Source organism: Podarcis vaucheri (genome assembly GCF_965113315.1).
Source record: "Podarcis vaucheri genome assembly, chromosome: 16".
Lineage (NCBI taxonomy): Eukaryota > Metazoa > Chordata > Lepidosauria > Squamata > Lacertidae > Podarcis > Podarcis vaucheri.
In genome coordinates this window covers 39404138-39423782 of record NC_138754.1, presented here as the reverse complement: position 1 = coordinate 39423782, position 19645 = coordinate 39404138, and the positions used below count along the sequence as shown (strand labels likewise).

Below are 19645 nucleotides of genomic sequence, written 5' to 3'. Positions count from 1 at the left end.
CAGATGTTAATGATGTGAAGGAAAGACAGAGGGAGGATGAGGATGAAGTTGGAGAAAGTGGTGAGAGCCATGGGATCAGGTGATGAGAAAGCAGAACAGGCAGAAAACAGAAACCTCATGAAGCAGAATAAAGCAACAAAGAAAAAGATACCAAGATCACAATGTAAAAAGAAGAAAATATATGTTTAACATCCCTCCTTGATAAAAGTCACATGGAAACGTATTCTGAGGGTACCACTGTATGTTTGGTGTAATTGTAGCATACATGAGCTCACCAAGGGTACACTATGAAGGATAGAGTTTTTTCCTTACAGAAGTTCATCTATAAGCTTTGTGTTTGGGTGCTCTTGGAAATCCATTTCTTCAAATAAAAAGCCGAAATAGGTAACAATTCCTCCAATGATTAGGTCCCCTCTCTGATAATTCTGGTGTGGAAGCTGGAACGGCTCCATCATGGTGCATCTAGCAGAGTGTTCCTTGCTCTCAGTTGGAGGCAACTGAAGCCACAGGAAGAGAAGAATCTGCAGCTGAAATGTTCCAACCATCTCATTGAATGACTCTCATTGAATGATTCTGGATTATTTTGATAAAGGGAAAATGCCAATGATCTGATTCATGAAAACCTGCATCTTCAAAATTTCTCATGTGGGCTCTGAATGACACAGGATTTATTTTATATACACTTTCACAATCTGACATTGATTGTGTCCATGGCCTGATAAAATGTACAGAGTGTTTGGCAAGATGGATGATAAATCCCAGCAATTTGAGATAATTACTAGTTCAAAAGTTATTGCCTTAGAGCATTGAGCTCTGTGACTTCTAGTAAGATCAAAATAATGATGCATATTTGTTACTGAGTAGTTCTCTTGTAATTGTGAGTGCCCCAGGCAAGCAAGCAGTCCAGCTGCAAACTGGTGCCCTGAAGGGAGCTTCCTATTTTCCCAAAACTCTTCCTCAATCACATTTCCCCTAGCTGTACATATGTCACCAATGAAGACATGATTTTCAGCATTTTAGACCCCAAAGATGCTACCTTGTACACCCATTATGGGGAGGGAGAGGAAATAGTTAAAATAATACAGATTCCAGTTGTAGGTGTAATACAGAGTGTTACATTTCCTTACAAAAGCCAGAAATGGTTAGTGTTCTGCTGCGGCTATAATGTACCTTGATTTCAGTAAAGCTTGTGAAGAAACTGGGGAAATGTGGGCTGAATGAGGGAACTGTTAGGTAGATTAGTAGCTGGCTGACTGACCGAACCCCTTTTGTTGCAGACAGGGTCATGTCCTGGCCAGTTGTACTCAAAAGCATTGCCACAGAATCAGTAATCAAACATGATTCAGACTTCTGGATTATTTAAAACTGCCTTCTTATTAGCTGCTCCCTGCTGTTCAGCTCAGGCCTCAGTAAAATGACATAGCATTTGGGGGTAAAGATGCAACCCAGTAACCCAAAACTGGAGGCCAAGATGGAGAAGATCTCCAGAGCCGCCATGTATTTGACCTTGGTGCTCAAGTAGGTTGGAACAAAGGAGAGCCACACACTGCAAAAGACCAACATGCTGAAGATGATGAATTTGGCTTCATTGAAACTTTCTAGCTAGGAAAGCCACCGTGAAGCTGACTGGCCAGTCCTGTTCTGCTCAAAAGCATTGCCACAGCATCAGTAATCAATTCACCACTGCCATAATTGTGTCCTCACAATTTCTCCCAAAGGAGATCTTTGGGGTTGCTCCAAATCTTTTTTATTGTTTACTTGTTAATTCTTTAATTATTTGTTTACTTGTTGATTCTTTAATTTCTAGGGACATGAGTATCCCATATTTCTAATTACATAAACGTAAATAAAACAGCAATAACAGACACCTAGAATTACGAGCATGATTCAGACTTTTGGATTATTTAAAACTGTCTTCTTATTAGCTGCTCCCTGCTGTTCAGCTCAGGCCTCAGTAAAATAACATAGCATTTGGGGATAAAGATGCAGCCCAGTAACCCACAACTGGAGGCCAAGATGGAGAAGATCTCCACAGCCACCATGAATTTGCCCTTGGTGCTCAAGTAGGTTGGAACAAAGGAGAGCCACACACTGCAAAAGACCAACATGCTGAAGGTGATGAATTTGGCTTCATTGAAACTGTCAGGCAACTTTCTAGCTAGGAAAGCCACCGTGAAGCTCACAATGGCCAGCCAACCCATGAATCCCAGGACACAATAAAACATGATAGTGGAACCTTCATTACATTCTAGTATTATTTCTTCAGTCCTTGAGTGCATGTCAACGTCTGGGAATGGGGGAGAGGTTGCCAGCCACACAGTAGAAATTGTCACTTGCATAAGGGAGCAGGAAAAAACAATTGGGGTGCCCAGTGGCTTCCCTACCCACTTCCTCATTCGGGACCCTGGCTTGGTGGCCATGAAAGCTAGAACCACAATGGCAGTTTTGGCCAAGATGCAAGAAATTGCCACTGAGAAGATCAAGCCAAAAGCAGTTTGTCGAAGGAGGCAGGTGACTTCCCCAGGCTGGCCAATGAAGAGCAGAGCACAAAGGAAGGAGAGCAGGAGGAAAAGGAGGAGAATATAAGTGAGGTTGCGGTTGTTGGCTTTAACTATGGGAGTATCTCTGTGCTTTGTGAATATTTGAAGCACCAAAGCTGTGATGCAGGAAAAGAAGAGGGCAAATGTGGCCAAACTGATCCCCAACGGTTCTCCAAAAGACAAGAATGTTTTATCTTTGGTGAGGCAGCCATTCTGTTCATTGTTTGCATATTGATCTCCAGGGCATTCTGAACAGTCGTCCAGGTCTGAAAATGAAAATGGAAGAAACAAATCTTATTATTAAAAAAGGTCTTCAGTCCCCAAATTGTCACAATGCACCTAAGAGATGCCAGAATATATATCTGCTACTTCCATACTGTTTTCCCACTAGAGAAAGGAGCTTCTGATGCACAGGTAAAATTAAAGCGTGTGATGCATTCCTTACCCTCCTTGTTTGAGATCTTCCCTTCTGGACACGGAAGGCAATCATAGCAGCAGAATGGCTTTCCTTCCTTCTTGTTCTTCCTATAACCTACATGACAATTCTCATTACACAGAGAAGTGGGTTGTGCCTGTTCATAAATGAAAGAAGGAAATCGTTCGGGACTTATCTTCAAATAGTAAAAATGACAGTTAAGCAGATTGCTATAGGTTTTTTGTTTTATCTGAAGATGATCTTAAATCTTGCTCCAGTTGCAGCATTGGAACTTCTACCATTACTCCAGTACCTTTGCCTTTATGAAAACCATATTGGTAAGTATTTGAACTTCTTCAGAGATCAGCATGCCAATATCTTATCATATAAAGGACAAAAGTGGTAAGGACCTAACAGAAGCAGAAGACATCAAGAAGAGGTGGCAAGAATACACAGAGGAATTATACCAGAAAGATATGGATGGCTCGTACACCTCAGGTAGTGTGGTTGCTGACCTTGAGCCAGACATCCTGGAGAGTGAAATCAAATGGGCTTTAGAAAGCAGTGCAAATAATAAGGCCAGTGGAACTGATGGTATTCCAGCTGAACTATTTAGAATTTTAAAAGATGATGCTGTTAAGGTGCTACACTCAATATGCCAGCAAGTTTGGGAAACTCAGCAGTGGCCAGAGGATTGGAGAAGATCAGTCTACACCCCAATCCCAAAGAAGGGCAGTGCCAAAGAATGCTCCAACTACCAGACAATTGCACTCATTTCACACGCTAACAAGGTTATGCTTAAAATTCTACAAGGCAGGCTTAAGCAGTATGTGGACCGAGAACTCCCAGAAGTGCAAGCTGGATTTAGAAGAGGCAGAGGAACCAGAGACCAAATTGCAAACATGCACTGGATTATGGAGAAAGCTAGAGAGTTCCAGAAAGACATCTACTTCTGCTTCATTGACTATGCAAAAGCCTTTGACTGTGTCAACCACAGCAAACTATGGGAAGTTCTTAAAGAAATGGGAGTGCCTGATCACCTCATCTGTCTCCTGAGAAATCTCTATGTGGGACAAGAAGCTACAGTTAGAACTGGATATGGAACAACTGATTGGTTCCAAATTGGGAAAGAAGTACGATAAGGCTGTATACTGTCTCCCTGCTTATTTAACTTATATGCAGAATTCATCACGCGAAAGGCTGGGCTGGATGAATCCCTAGCCGGGATTAAGATTGCCAGAAGAAATATCAACAACCTCAGATATGCAGATGACACAACCTTGATGGCAGAAAGTGAGGAGGAATTAAAGAACCTTTTATTGAGGGTGAAAGAGGAGAGCGTAAAATATGGTCTGAAGCTCAACATCAAAAAAACGAAGATCATGGCCACTGGTCCCATCACCTCCTGGCAAATAAAAAGGGAAGAAATGGAGGCAGTGAAAGATTTTACTTTCTTGGGCTCTGTGATCATTGCAGATGGTGACAGCAGCCACGAAATTAAAAGACACCTGCTTCTTGGGAGAAAAGCAATGACAAACCTAGACAGCATCTTAAAAAGTAGAGACATCACTTTGCCAACGAAGGTCCGTATAGTAAAAGCTATGGTTTTCCCAGTAGTGATGTGTGGAAGTGAGAGCTGGACCACAAAGAAGGCTGATCGCCAAAGAATTGATGCTTTTGAAGTATGGTGCTGGAGGAGACTCTTGAGAGTCCCATGGACTGTAAGAAGAGCAAACCTCCATTCTGAAGGAAATCAGCTCTGAGTGCTCACTGGAAGGACAGATCGTGAAGTTGAGGCTCCAATACTTTGGCCACCTCATGAGAAGAGAAGACTCCCTGGAAAAGACCCTGATGTTGGGAAAGATGGAGGGCACAAGGAGAAGGGGAGGATAGAGGATGAGATGGTGGGACAGTGTTCTCAAAGCTACCAGCATGAGTTTGATCAAACTGCGGGAGGCAGTGAAAGACAGGAATGCCTGGTGTGCTCTGGTCCATGGGGTCATGAAGAGTCGGACATGACTAAACGACTAAACAACGAAAATCTTATCAAATTAGAAAATGTTCAGGTGAAAGCTTATTGGGTCACAATCTCATGAAATTTCTCAAGTGTTTTTGACTGACCGTTGCAATAGAAATTATTGAAATTCTGCCCCGTCGAGGTAGTCTAACCACTGTTCCTTTAACTTGGAACTTGCAAACTATGCTTCCAATGGTTTCTCTGGCAACATTCAGTGCATTTGCTTTCTTTTTGTATACTTGTATCTTTTTTGTGAAGGGCAATTATCTCTTGTCTTACCTTCTTGGACCATTCTACTGGCTTAGAAATATGGCTAACATACAGCAACATTTGACATTCAGCAAACCCCTTGCGATTTCAGGTATTTCATGTGTTAGATAGAGCTAGAAATAAGATAGCTTTCCTTTTATCAGTGCTGCAGCCTGATATTTCCTTCACAGATCAAGTCTGATAATTCTGCTAATTGATGATTCAATGTGTTGCAATGAGACAGTTTTGAGACACTGAGCAAAAAACTAGAGAAAACCTGAACAGATTCTTACCTGGTTGAACCAGTTGGGCCACATGATACCATCATCATGAATGGTTAACCTCTTTTCTGGGGGAGCTTGTGAGTCCATTGTTCCAACTTTGACTCTCAGAAATGATTGATTTGGGAATGTGACCCAATTTATTATATCAAATCCAGCTACTAATTCCCCATTTTGGTCAAAGAAAACTTCTTCCCCAACACTATTATTAAATGAAACACTTCCCAGAAAGTGGTGGAGCTAAGTTTGAAGAGGAAAAAGGCAATTGATGAAGATGCCAAAAATAATTAAATATTAGTAATATTTGTACAAATAGAGTGCTTATCTTTAGCATTTAAGAGGTCTAGTTCATGGTCTCGAAAAGATGTATCTTAGTGTCTTTCTCTCTGTGTTTTTAATGAGTTTCTTCTTCAAAAATGGATGGAGCTAAAAAGGAAAAAGGAATTAATGAGCAGTGCTGCTTTCTAGAAAAAGAGGTGCTGGAACTCACCTCCCTCGTTCCCTTGGAATGGCAATGGTGCCCCCCTGAGAGGAGAGAGAACTGAGTTCCAGGGAGTTCTGGCTGAAAAAAGCCCTGCTCATGAGCATATACAAAAGAGCAACATTGTGGAACACAATATTCATTTTAAATGTTTTGTGAAGGATACTTTTAATCGTAGCAATGTTTATTGTGGAGGTAAGATGTGGTTCTTTTAAGAATTACAGTAAGTCTTGGCCCAAATTTCATAGAAATTAGACCACAAATATTAGACAGCATGTTCCTTCAGATAGGAGGATAAACTGTGTAGATAAGCTGCTCATCACTTCCCAGGGATACAGGGCTGCCTTTGTACAAATAGTGATAGCATAATATTGTGTGTTGTTGTTGTTGTTGTTTAGTCGCTTAGTCGTGTCCGACTCTTCGTGACCCCATGGACCAGAGCACGCCAGGCACTTCTGTCCTCCACTGCCTCCCGCAGTTTGATCAGACTCATGCTGGTAGCTTCAAGAACACCATCCAACCATCTCATTCTCTGTCGTCCCCTTCTCCTTGTGCCCTCCATCTTTCCCAACATCAGGGTCTTTTCCAGGGAGTCTTCTCTTCTCATGAGGTGGCCAAAGTATTGCAGCCTCAGCTTCACGATCTGTCCTTCCATATATGGCCATATTTTGCTATTCCAAGGACAACTGAACCCACTTTAAAGTGATGGCAGAATTTCATCCATTATGTTATCCTAACCATTAGTGGATAGTCATTTCCTCCCCGAGAGGAAAGAGGAAAGCCAGTGCCCCCACATCATAGCAGAGTCCTGGACGTGTCACACCTGCCAACCAATCCAGTCAGCCAGGGGGACGTGACTTGCTGCATTGAAGTGGCCGCGTGGCTGGGGATCACCTTCTTGGTTTCAGGCCTTCGTTGTGGCCTTAATTCGCCCATTAATCTAAAATACTGGTGTCCATGTGTTTTATTATTCAACAACTGGGCATTGACATGCAATGAGTTTCCCCTACTGAAACTCTATTCCAAGGACAACTGAACCCACTATATGTGATGACAGCATTTTAGTGATGTCAGCATTTCATCCATTATGTTATCCTAACCATTAGTGGGTAGTCATTTCCTCCCCAAGAGAAAAGAGGAATGAGTTTCTCCTACTGACAGAGGTATTCAAGAAAAGTCCCCCTTTTAGCTCAGCTCCAGAGTTGATTACAGACATCTGTATTAACTGGAAGACAACATTACCTGCCAGAGCTGTTGATCTGTAAGTTTCCATCTTTCTCCTTCTGCCATTGCTCTGCAGTTTAATTTGGTGGACTGCATGGTGTGCAAAGCATGTGCCAATATATAGATTGCATTGTAGATGCTGTAGCTGTGGGCTGTCATGCTTGTTTCAAAAACGGACCCAGGAAGGCTCTCAATATTCTCCTCCCCAGTACAGAGTTTGTCATCTTTCTTCTCTGAAGCAGAATCATTAAAACCACAATTAAATGCCTCTTCCCAGAAAACCCTGAGAAAACGATCTTCTTTTTCCAAGGTAGGCTTTCTCATCTGAATAAATTTCTGGAATCCTGGAAGATCCTTAGAGTGAACTGCAAAGGACAGAGCCCCATGGAGGAATGTGATGTCCCAACCTCTTTGAAAGGGAAATGAGGTGAAATCCATCTGGGCTGTCATAATCCAGACTTTTGTATTTCCTTGTACTAGCACGTCATTTGTATCTGCAAGTCTGGGTAGCGTTCTAATTACTATAATTGTTTGAATTTCACCATGCACAACTACAACATTGGCAGTACTTCCCACAATAATGTTCATGGTTTTCAAACCTTCTTCCACCATTTCATCAAACTCACCAGAAGAGGTAACCTTAGGGAAACTTTCTATATAATCAAAGCAGATACCCTTCTGGGCAAACATGGGGAGAACATTTTGTACAAATCTCTCTCCAGTGTCACCATGGAGAAAAAGCACACCAATCCACACCCAACGAAAATGCAGCAGTAACTGGAGGAGCCCCTCATATTGCTGAGTCCCATCTGGGAATATCCAGTGGGTGAAAAGGGCTTGAATGTCATTAGTCGTCACAGGAGAAAAGCCATAGAGGAGCTAAAGAGCATCAGTGTTAAAATCAAGGGAGGAAAGATGATAACAAATGCTGATATCAAAACACCATTTAGACTCGAAAGCAGATTTCAACATATTAACCAGGGCGATTCAGCTTTTTGTTTATTTCTGATATTTTAGAACCTACTGTTTGGGGAAATACTTGGATATTAATGTCTTTCCATCAAATAGAACAATTTCGCAGTTATGTTTATGGCCGAATTTGCTGCATCTAAAGGAGCAAATAATTTACAGGAAAGAACAGGTAAAGAACAGGTAAATAAATGCTTGTTCATAGAAAACCCTGATAAAGCTTTCTCGTTGGAATAAATTCCTAATAACGATTCCTTGAGTTAACTGCAAAGGATAGAGAACCACAGAGGAAAGCTATTTCCCACCACCTTTGCATAGGTTATGATAGGAAATCCACCTGGTCTGTTCTATTCCAAACTTCTGCCTTGGTTTGTATTGGTGAATCATCTGTTTCTGCAATATTGGGCATCCTTCTCATCATCATAATGTTGTAATTTCCAACATTCACACTACTCCTAGGAGCTGAGGCAGTTTCATCCACACCAATGTATTTTTTGAGGGGGCTGAGCCCCCTCAATATTCAAGGGGCATATGGCTCCTCATGGCATCACGCACATGAAGTCATTATGTCGTGCTGCACTGCACATGGGCCCCCTCAATCCTCTTAAGAAGATGACACCTCTGCAGGATCCCGTCTGCTTGGGTCTCCTTCCAGTCAGGAAGGGAGAGATCTCCTAGAAAGAGAAGACACCCAAACCCGTTAAGAGGGCTGGAGTGATCCCCTGGGGCTGTTGTGCTGTTTGGAGAACCTCAGGAGTGGGAGTGATAGAAGGTGGGGAAACGGACAGAAAGCACTACCTTGTATAAGAACCAAAGTCTGAAACTGTAACATCTATGCAATTAGGTTTAAGAAACTGAAGTAATGAAAAATGGAAATGAGCTGATTGTTTACCAATTGTAACATCAAGCTGGAAATAAGCAACTGCCATTTTAAATAAGCTGTACGTTCACTACCTTCTTTTGAAGCCCGTAACATCCACTAAATTGAATATTAATAAGTTAACTGTTTCCTGAAAGAACTTTATCTCCTGATACATCTTTTGTCTTACCAACTTTATTCTGCAAAATAAATCTTTCTTATTTGTTCAACTTCTGCCTGAAGTTGACCTTTACCTCGCACAAAAACTGCTAGATAACCCGTGGTGCTTATAGAGTTTTACAGGGGGGGGGATCTGCTTCAGTAGGATTCAAATATCACTTATTTCTGTTGATTTGGAATGTTAAAGTTATTTTGGGAAATATATAAGTGAATTTTCAGCAGGCACAGCAAACACACAGTTGTGCTACCACAGGCAGCAGACGTTTTGTTACAGTCCTGCACAGGAGTAAAGTGTCCAATGAGGAATTCTTCCACCTGAGTTTTTCAGGAGGTGTGGAACTGAAGCAGACACGTTTTCCACAACCTGCATTTCTGGTTGAAAAATACCAACCTATACCCACTATTTGCCATTCCCTTGATATATTGTTCCTCAAGATGGTGGGTCACAAAAACATTCAGTTACCAGCTGGGAACCCAATGAGTCTTAGTCAGAGACAACTGTAAATGGCTTTTATTATGATCCATATTCCATGCAGACCTCTTACTCTTGGCATCTTGTACAGGGACAGGATGGTTGACATGTGGAGACATAAATCAGGTTTTGGCCCCCCAATGACTGCCTTTGGAGTCTCCTGAACATTACATTTATAGTTAGGGATGAGTCTTTCTAGGCTAGAGAGAAGTTCCATGGAGGCTTGGTAGGTCCAGCTTGCACTGAAATGGCTGTTATAGATGTGGAAACCCAGAGAGATATTGGGCAAGATTTCAGGATTTTCATTTATCTCTTTCACAGCAAATGCCAAAGCCAGGATATGCTGGTAGAGTTGTGTCACTGGCCTGCATGGAGAGCGACATAGTGCATAACAATTCACATTCACAAGCATAGAAAGTGTATGGATATATTGAAACACAAACCTGGATGTTTCGCTATGCTGAACATCTAACTCCTGCTACGTCATAGGCGGCCTGGCCCTGATTGCTACTAGCTTTCTTCTACGGAAGAGGAGGACAAAGTCTGGTTACCAAAAGCTTATAATAAATTCACCTCTAATCTGAATGAATTACCACTTGGCTTTGATTAAAATCAAATATTAAATAAGAAATCCTTTGCTCACCATGGTAAATGAGTGGAAAGCCTTAACAAAGTGAATGGGGATGTTACATTTTATGCTGCCTTGCAAACTTTTTTGAAAAACCTGAACACTGGTATAAGCCTACCATATAACAAGAAAAAGGTTATCACACACTGCAGAAGTCAGTTTGAATTATGAGATTTGCCCCCATGTCTCATAAACACCAGAATTACATGGGGGCGGGGGAAGGGTGGTAGTATTCATCATACACTAGTGGCCAATATTGTGAAAACATTTTGGAAAGTATGTATCTTTGTAGAAGATTACGAAAAGCTTGGCCCATCACTCAAGATCCCAAAAACCAAAGTGCTGCACCAAAAAGCACAAAACAACCCTTCTGCAGTGCCACAAATCCAACACAATGGTGTAACGTTGGAAAGTGTTGATAACTTCTCCTACCTAGGCAGTTATATTTTCTCAAGGGCTGACATTGATGCCAAAATCCAGCATCGATTGAGCTTTGAAAAAATCCAGCATCGATTGAGCTTTGAAAAAATGCACTTTCTCCTGCAGGGTGTTTGAGGACTGGAACATTTGCAGGGCAACCAAAATGCTTGTTTACAAAGCTACCAACCTTGCTGTATGCTTGTGAAACATGGAGGACGTATAAACGCCATCTCCAACTCCTTGAAAGATTCCCTCAAGGGTCTCTCTTGAAATTTTTACACATCACTTGGGAAGACATACAAACTAATGCCAATGTACAGAAAGAAGAAAAGATCACCAGTGTTGAAGCAATGATTCTTCAACATCAACTTTATTGGACTGGCCATGTTGTTTGGATGCCTGACTATTGTCTTCCGAAGCAACGACTCTATTCCCAACTCAAGAATGGAAAGCTTCTGGTGCTCCAATTGGAGAACAGCTTTTAAGAAAGGTGCCATGGACTTTGAAGACACTCAAATTCAGGATGAAAGTGGGAAACACACTAAGAGGAAGGCATGTTTGGCAAACCCTCACCGTTATCAACTCCCATCTGGAAATCTCAGTCCTCACTGAGGAAGGCCATGAGAATACAGAATTGAACTCCACAGTCACATACGGACTCACTGTTAAGACCATCTTCATGGAAGACAATCTTACTCAGGTACGAGTGATCACCAAAGGAAGCAAATAGCCAAATAAAAGAAGTTATGCACACAAAACCATGATAAAGGGTATTTCATAACTTTTCACCATTTATGTTAGTGTAGAAACTTTTTGCTGCAATTGTAGCTCTGCAATGACATCCCATGGAGTAAAGCAAAGTTTTTAATTCACCAGGCATTTTAATGTGAAACCAAGATTGTATGACTTTTTCCAAAATTTGTGCTTTATTCCTTGGTTGCTTCTGACTAAAAAGTTTATTCAATCAGCTCCACAGATATTCTGTCAGGGCTATTCAACACAGTTTGTGGCATTATATTCTGCATTAGATTATCTTTCTAATGATATACTGTAGAAGTTCATTCTAATTTAATACTTTTCTTATGAGCCATCAAACCTTAGAAATACAGCTTTCCCTAAAGTTTGCCACAATTTTGACCACTAGTGTAATGAGCATCACCTTCATCATATGTCAAATGCAGAAATATATTCATTACAGATATACAATACAGTTTTTAACACACACACACACACACACACACACACACTTCCTTACATAATGTCATCAAAGAGTTCAGGTGTAGGAGGTTCACTGAAGGCTATGCTTGAAGTTATATGGATTTGAGACATAACGCCAGCAATAACAACATCTCCAGACTGATAATATTTGTGAAGAATAGGAAGAGGGTCACTGATGGAACATGGAGCAACAGCAGCCTTGCACTCATCTGGAGGAAGCAGCAGTGACGCCAACATCGTGGAAAGTACCATCCTGCACAGAGTATTGTAGGAGCAAGAGGAAACTTGCACACAGTCTGAGGCAGCAGCACAAATACCAAGATTGCAAATATTACCATGTTGCAGGGAATTTTTTAGGCGACAATTCATCTCTTTGCGCATTGTCATCTGAGTGATACTGAGCAGCAAAGTCTCACTGGGATGGTTATGAAAGCCAGATTTTTGTAGAGAAAAGAATCAGTGATCAGTCTGACAGAGCCCTTGGTGTAAGGCCAAGCTCTGAACATCACAGGAGATATTAATAGTATCTTCAAGTCTTGATTCGTAGTTTTCATGCAGCTACTGGAACACCCCAGAGAGTCAAAGAAATGATCATGATTACTTTGATAATTACAGGAGAGTTAATCAGCCGTGCTGGGTTGTTGCTTCTTGGTGATGTGGAGTGGGGGGAAATGTTTATCACATCACAGCCAAAGTCTCAGCTGGTCTTCCTTAGCAGGGAGAGCAATAAGGGTTTATGGAGACTCAGCAAAAAAGAGAAAAAAAGTTACCCAGAAAACTACTTAAGATGAAAATATATAATAAAAAAAATGCTTTACAGCCAATTTTTCAAAGAGGTAAAAAAAAAAGCCTTTGCATAACCTTTAAATCAAGTACGTTACCCATTTTATCAACAAAAAATTGCATTACATTAATGAACACCATATGGACAGACAGACCATAATTTTCAGTTGAGAGCCAGTGAGATGTAGTGGTTAGAGTGTTGGACTAGGACATGGGAGACCCAATTTATTACAGTGGTACCTTGGGTTAGAAACACTTTGGGTTACAGATTCCGTTAACCTGGAACTAGTACCTCGGGTTAAGAACTTTGCCCCAGGATGAGAACAGAAATCGTGTGGTGGCAGCGTGGTGGCAGCGGGAAGCCCTATTAGCTAAAGTGGTACCTCAGATTAAGAAGAGTTTCAGGTTAAGAACGGACTTCCGGAATGAATTAAGTTCATAAACAGAGGTACCACTGTACATTCAATCCAGCTACTAATTGCCCATTTGTATCTGTCCTACATGGAGAAGATAAATTCAGAGAATCTGGGTCTAATTTGCAGGGAAATGAGTACTAGCAGGTAACAAATGTCATTCAATTGTTTTGAAGCCCCACCTGGAAATGTGGCAACTTTACATTGTGAAGCCAGGTGGACGTGAACATACATGTGTATCCACAGGTGGATGATGGAGGAAAGGATTAAAAATGCCACCTCTTAATTGTCCATAATGTTCTGCCATGTTATACAGGTTTTTGCAGCTACATTCTGAGATCGTTTCCTGCTTGGCAGGGGGTTGGACTCGATGGCCCTTGTGGTCTCTTCCAACTCTATGATTCTATTCTATTCTATGATCAGCAACCTTTCTTGATTACATATAAATAAATACAATATAGCTTTTACCTAAATATATAAAGAATAGCACCCTATGAATGGAAGATCAGTGTATTGACAGGATAACAAAGTGACAGAACAACTTTATGGGGTTAAAAATTGGTCTCAGATTTATTGATTACAGATGTAGGTTGGAGGCTTTTTCTGGGAATGAAAAAAAAAATGAAAAGGATGAGTGTTGAGAAATCCAAGGAATAACTTTTTCTGCTTTTCATTCAATTAATGCCAGCAAACAATGCAATAATTAAAACCATCAACACAAGGTGATTCATATTTGCTCCTCAGAATTAAGTGGTCTCTGCTGTTCAAGTCAGGCCTGAGAAGAATTATGTACAATTTGGGGGGAAAGATACAACCCAGCAAACCTGCACTGGAGGCCAAGATGCAAAAGACCTCCACAGCCACCATCTGCTTTCCTTTGGTGCTCAGATAAGAGGGAACAAAGGACAGCCAAACGCTGCAGAACACCAACATGCTGAAGGTGATGAACTTGGCTTCGTTGAAACTGTCCGGCAACCTCTTGGCCAGGAAAGCCATAGTGAAGCTGACCATGGCCAGGAATCCCAGATAACCCAGGACAGAATAAAACATCGTGACAGAACCTTCGTTGCATTCCACAATGATTTCCTCCATCAGAGAGTTCATGTCCACATCTGGGAATGGAGGAGCCGTACAGAGCCAAGCAGCACAAATGCTGGTTTGAACGGAGCAGCAAGCAAGAAGCACCGAGTTTGTGAGAGATTTCCCCACCCATTTCCTCATCCTGGATCCTGGTTTGGTGGCCATGAAAGCCAGAACCACCGTGATGGTTTTGGCCAAGACACAAGACACAGCAATGGAGAAGATGATGCCAAAAGCAGCTTGTCGTAAAGAGCAGCTCACTGGGTGAGGCTGGCCAATGAAGAGCAAGGAGCAGAGGAAGCAGAGCAAGAGGGAAGTAAGCAGAGTGTAGGTGAGGTCCCGGTTGTTGGCTTTGACAATGGGAGTGTCCCCATTCCTAGAGAAGATGCCAAGTATCAAAGCTGTGAGCAGAGAAAAGAGCAGAGCTAAGGAAGCTAAAACGAACCCTAAAGGTTCTGCGTAGGAAAGAAAATGTTGGCGTTTGGGGATGCATTGATCTCTGTCCTTGTTTGGAAATTGATCATCTTGGCAGTGGAAACAATAATCCATATCTGAAACAATGAGTGATATATGAGTTCTGACAAATGTTGCATTAATTATTTCATTATTTATTTATTTATTTATTTAGTAGGTGGATATTAACAACTGTTTGTACAATCTCCTGCCATTATACATAATCCGCAATAGGCTCTAAATTTTGATGGGCGTAAAATGCATGGATTGTTCGTCTACTCTGTCCTTCATCTCAAATGAGTGATCAGAAATATTGGCTTTGGTTACCATTAGCTAGAGTTGGTCACAATTCTTTGTGGTACAATGTGCAAAATAGTAATACCAGCTTCACTGGGGAAAGTTGAAATAGGTATTAGGAAGCATTATACAAAATAGCAGATGATGTTTCTTACCCGTCTGATTCGAAATCATCCCATGTGGACATGAAGCACAATCATAACAACAAAATGGCAACCCCTCCTTCTTTTTTCTGCTGTAGCCTGGCTGGCAGCGATCATTACACAAGGCAAGGGGCAGCACCTAGCCCAAAAAAGAGGAGAAAATGTAGCTCTCTTGTGCCTTGTGAACAATACAGTTTTAACCAAAAAGAGATCTGTTGGCTGATTAACATTATCCAACAGATCTCTTTTTAACATTGGGTCTCTGGACCGTAATAAAGATTGATGATGATGATTAACATTATTTCAAAAAGGTGTGTTGTACAAATAAACAAACTGTAATGTAAATATTGTGAGTGAATGAGAAGGGATATTGAATTTTTAATCTTCATAAAGATGGATAATGGAGAGAGGACAGGGAAGACAACAGACTTTGAAATACAGGGAGTTGACAAAGAAGGTAAAATAGGAAGCACCACAAGACATTAAATCTTCTTTCAAAACAAATGGGTAACTTAGCCTCCCCTTATCTTCTGAGATGTAAATCTCACTTGAGTCAGTATAATCTACTCCTACAATACCACATTTTAAAAAATCCAATGGTCCCACCTGATTAAAGGATCTGTGCCATGTGATGGCTCCCTCATCCATGCTGAAGCCTACATATTGTGAATCTTGTGGAACTATCTTTCCTACTTTCACTCGGGAGAAGGTTTGGTTTGGAAAGGTAACCCAGTTAATAATATCAAATCCACCTGCTAATTCTCCTTTCTCATCAAACGACACTAAGTCACCAGCACTGTTGTTGAAGGAGATACTCCTCAAGAACAAGTGCAGCTAGACAGAAGAAAGCAAAGGGAAAGTTTGAAAAAGGAGAGCTTTTATGGATTATAGTAAGAAGGAGTATCCATCGATATATTTCACACAATAGAAAGTAGTCCAAAACTGTGTAGTCTACAACATTTGGAGCACCTAAGGATTTCTCGCAAGTACAGCTGGCCTGCCACTTGCGTGAGGGTTCAGCTCTGGGGTCCGTGTGCAAAGGCAAAATGGTGCCATGTCAGGAAGCCCTTGAACTGCCCCTCCTGCCAGCTGGGTGGGCAGGGAGAGAGGGAAAACAAAATGGAGAGCAGCTCATGGTGGGTTTTCCTTGATCTCCTTTTTTGTTTTGTTTTGTTTATTTACTTTTCCTCATCCAAGAGATGCATTCACATCTTGACAGCCCATGTTCCTAGAGAGGCAGGGAAAGGGTACAGAGTGCCATAGCTCCTTCAACTGTTCCTGCAAATGGAAGGGAAGTACAGGTCCTATCTTGATTGTGGCTCCTTCCGCTTGAAGGAAAGGGAAAACAGTTAAGGATTGAAAAGAATGTGGGAATAGTTGTAGAGGAAAAGTAAAATCTGTAAGTGGTTGTGTGTGTAAATTATGTCTCTGTGTTTGTGTGTATTCATTCTATGGACTGTGTGTCATCGCCCATTAGATTAGCCCCAAGCAAAGGTTTATTCTGAATAGGAAATCTCACCTGCCAAGGTTGCAGTTTTGGAGGATCGAGCCCACCTCTGCCTGCCATCATTCTGCGTTTTGACCTGGATGAGTGCATCTGATGTAAAGAATGTGCAATGGCATAAACCGCATTATAGATACTGTAACTTTGGCCAGTCATGGTCATCTCAAAAATATGCCCAGGAAGGCTCTCCAGACTCTCATGGCCAGTGCAGGTCTTTGTGTTTTCCTTCTGCCCATTGGAAGCACAAAATAAACAGTTGAATGCCTGTTGCCAAAAAGCCTGGAGGAACCCATCTCCATTTGGAGAGTTGGGGTTCAGGGTCTGAAGGAATTCATTAAATCCCTGGACTTTCTCTGTGTGAATTGCAAAAGACAAGGCACCATCAAAGAGTTGTATATCATTATACCTTTGCATTGTTTCTGAAGAGAAAGCCCACTGGGCTGTCAAAATCCACACGGTGCCTGTAGACTTCTCTGCAACATCTTCAGCTACTGAATAGAAATATTGCACCCATTTCACAACTGCAATGGTCTGAGGTTCTGCACACAGAACCAATATGTTGACTTCTGAGGCCATCAGGAATGAGTACTTGGCCCGAATGCGTTCCAAGAACCTAAAAGGATCTAGACCCTGAGATAAGGCTGGCAGTTTTTCATTGAAAGCTGAACAGACTCCATGCTGGGAAAGCATTGGCAATAAGCTTTGCATAAAGGTCTCCCCATTTTCATCATCGGATGCCACAATTCCTACCCATGTCCACTGGAAATGTAGAAGTAACATGACAATCCCTGCATATTGATATTTCTCATTGGGCACCGTTCGGTAAAATGTCTGGGGCGGCAACTCTGGGCTTCTCACTGGAGCTAATACGCAGTAAGCAACCTGGAGGAAGAAATCAATTCCACAAGAACTGGAGAGTTAGAGCAAATGGTTATGGTTCATTCCAAGTATCTGCTTGAAGAAAAAAACTCATGAGAATTTCTTGACTCCTTTATGGATGCATGTTAATTTCACAAGAACATTACGCATATCTCGTTAGTTTCCTGCTTGGCAGGGGGTTGGACTCGATGGCCCTTGTGGTCTCTTCCAACTCTATGATTCTATGATTCTATGATTCTATGATCTCCACCACTGTTGGTGGGGAGGAGGAGGAGCAGGGATTCTCTGACCTCTTGCAGCTGATGTTGTGCAGCTTCCTGGGAGCAGAAGGAAGACTCCTGATGCTGCATTTGTGCTGTTCCAACGTCCCTGCTGCTTCCCAGTGACACATGGGAGACAAAGTCAGGCAAGCAGTAAAGCCCCTTTGCTCCCACCACTATCTCGTAGCTCCCCCAGATGCTTTTGTATCAGTTTTTTTTTTAATTTCACTTTATCATAAGAATGAACAAAGCAAAAGACAGTATTGAGAACCCAGAAGATAATTATTGAATCAGAGGCAGAAAAGCTTCACAGCCCCTACACTTACTATACCTGTGGAATCTTGTAGATGCCTAAGATAGTAGCCATGTGGAGGGAGATGTCAGAATCAAGTCCCCCAATAACAGCTATCTTTTGTTCTTTCTTGTCACATTTGAAGTTTGGGACAATTCTTTCTGTAATGGATAGAAGTTTCAAGGTGTTCTGATAAGTCATCCTTGCATTTACGTAGCTATCATAGACGTGAAACCCAAAGCTCATATTTTGTAGGATATTAGGGTGCTTGTTTATTTCTTTGACAGCAAATTCCAGGGAGAGGGTATTCTGGTAGTACTTCAGTGTGTCACTAATAAAAGAGTTATACTTTGTGTCAGAGGTATTCTATTCTATTCTATTCACTGGTAACTTTCTGGCTTTCTCTGGCATATCCCAAAAGATTAAATAAAACAAAAAAACAAAAAAACAGACAAGCGAACCATATATGCATTAATCTCTTATCTGCAGGTGTACCGCTAGTGCCTAAAATTATGGGTCCTCACAGGCGGCTAACCGAACAGCCATTCCTCCTGTGCTAATGTTGCAAAGGAGGACTTGGTTGCCACATCCTTCTCTTAACTCCTTATTTTCTTTGAGCAACCAACAGACACTCACTGGATGAGAAGTTGCCAAGTCAGAAATTTTGACTGGGGCCTCTCAGATAGTTAGAGTTTGGTGTAGGTGGTGTAGCTTCCACATCAGGTGGAACAGAATATATTCTTTCTTAGTAACTGAGTTTCCATCTTTCCCTCCTTCAGATAAGATTGGGGCTGTACCAAAAATACTGTAGCCGATGTTAGTCATACTCTGAGAAGGCCTATTATGATTTATAGATCAGACTAATTTAGGTGTATTAATTTCAGTGGGTCTACTCTGCAAAGAAGCCAGATAGATACTACTTTGTTTTGCAAAAACAAGTTTGTAATTGCTCTTTTTATTATCCAATATGGTTTACATTGTACAGCAGAGAATATAATCCAAAATCTATGATATTCACGTTTCACAGCATCTGTGACTGTCAGATTAAGTGATTCAGATTGTGAATGTGAGGGTCAAGCTTTACTGCAAAGGAAAACCAAATGTTAATGGTGTGAAAGGAAACAAAGAGGGAGGATGAGGATGAAGCTGGGAGAAGGTGGTGAGAGCCATGGGATCAGGTGATGAGAAAGCAGAACAGACAGAAGATAGAAACCTCAAGAAGGGGAATCAAGCAATGAAGAAGCCAAGATCACAATATAAAGAGAAGAAAATATATATTTAACATCCCTACTGGGGGGGGGGAATCATGTGGAAACGTGTTCTGAGCATGCCATTGTATGTTTGGTGTAATTGTAGCATACATGAGCTCACCAAGTGTACACTATGAAGGTGTCAGGGAACTGACATCGGAGGAAAGGGAAGTGGTAAGGCTCCCAGAGACTGGGAGAGAGTCAACAGCCAAAGCAGGGACCAGCAGGGGGAGCGCGGGGTCTCTGGAGGAGGATCTCAGTAATGCTGAGAGAGACGCAGCAGCCCAGGCAGGAAGCAGCAGGGGAGAGAAAGGGGTGAGAGACACTTCGAGCGAAAA

The 19645-nt window shown here is 41.6% G+C and overlaps 1 protein-coding gene and 1 long non-coding RNA gene across 2 annotated transcripts in view; one reads left to right on the top strand and one right to left on the bottom strand.

The window, feature by feature from the left end:
- LOC309521577 overlaps positions 1-19645 on the top strand; it is a 210323-nt gene that overhangs the window by 65004 nt on the left and 125674 nt on the right. The window lies entirely within an intron of this gene.
- LOC309521660 (vomeronasal type-2 receptor 26-like) lies at positions 1905-5592 on the bottom strand (the record flags this gene model as incomplete). Its single annotated transcript, XM_082204369.1, has 3 exons — positions 1905-2806; positions 2986-3205; positions 5515-5592. 3 exons carry the CDS (start codon positions 5590-5592, stop codon positions 1905-1907), a joined length of 1200 nt encoding a protein of 399 aa, XP_082060495.1.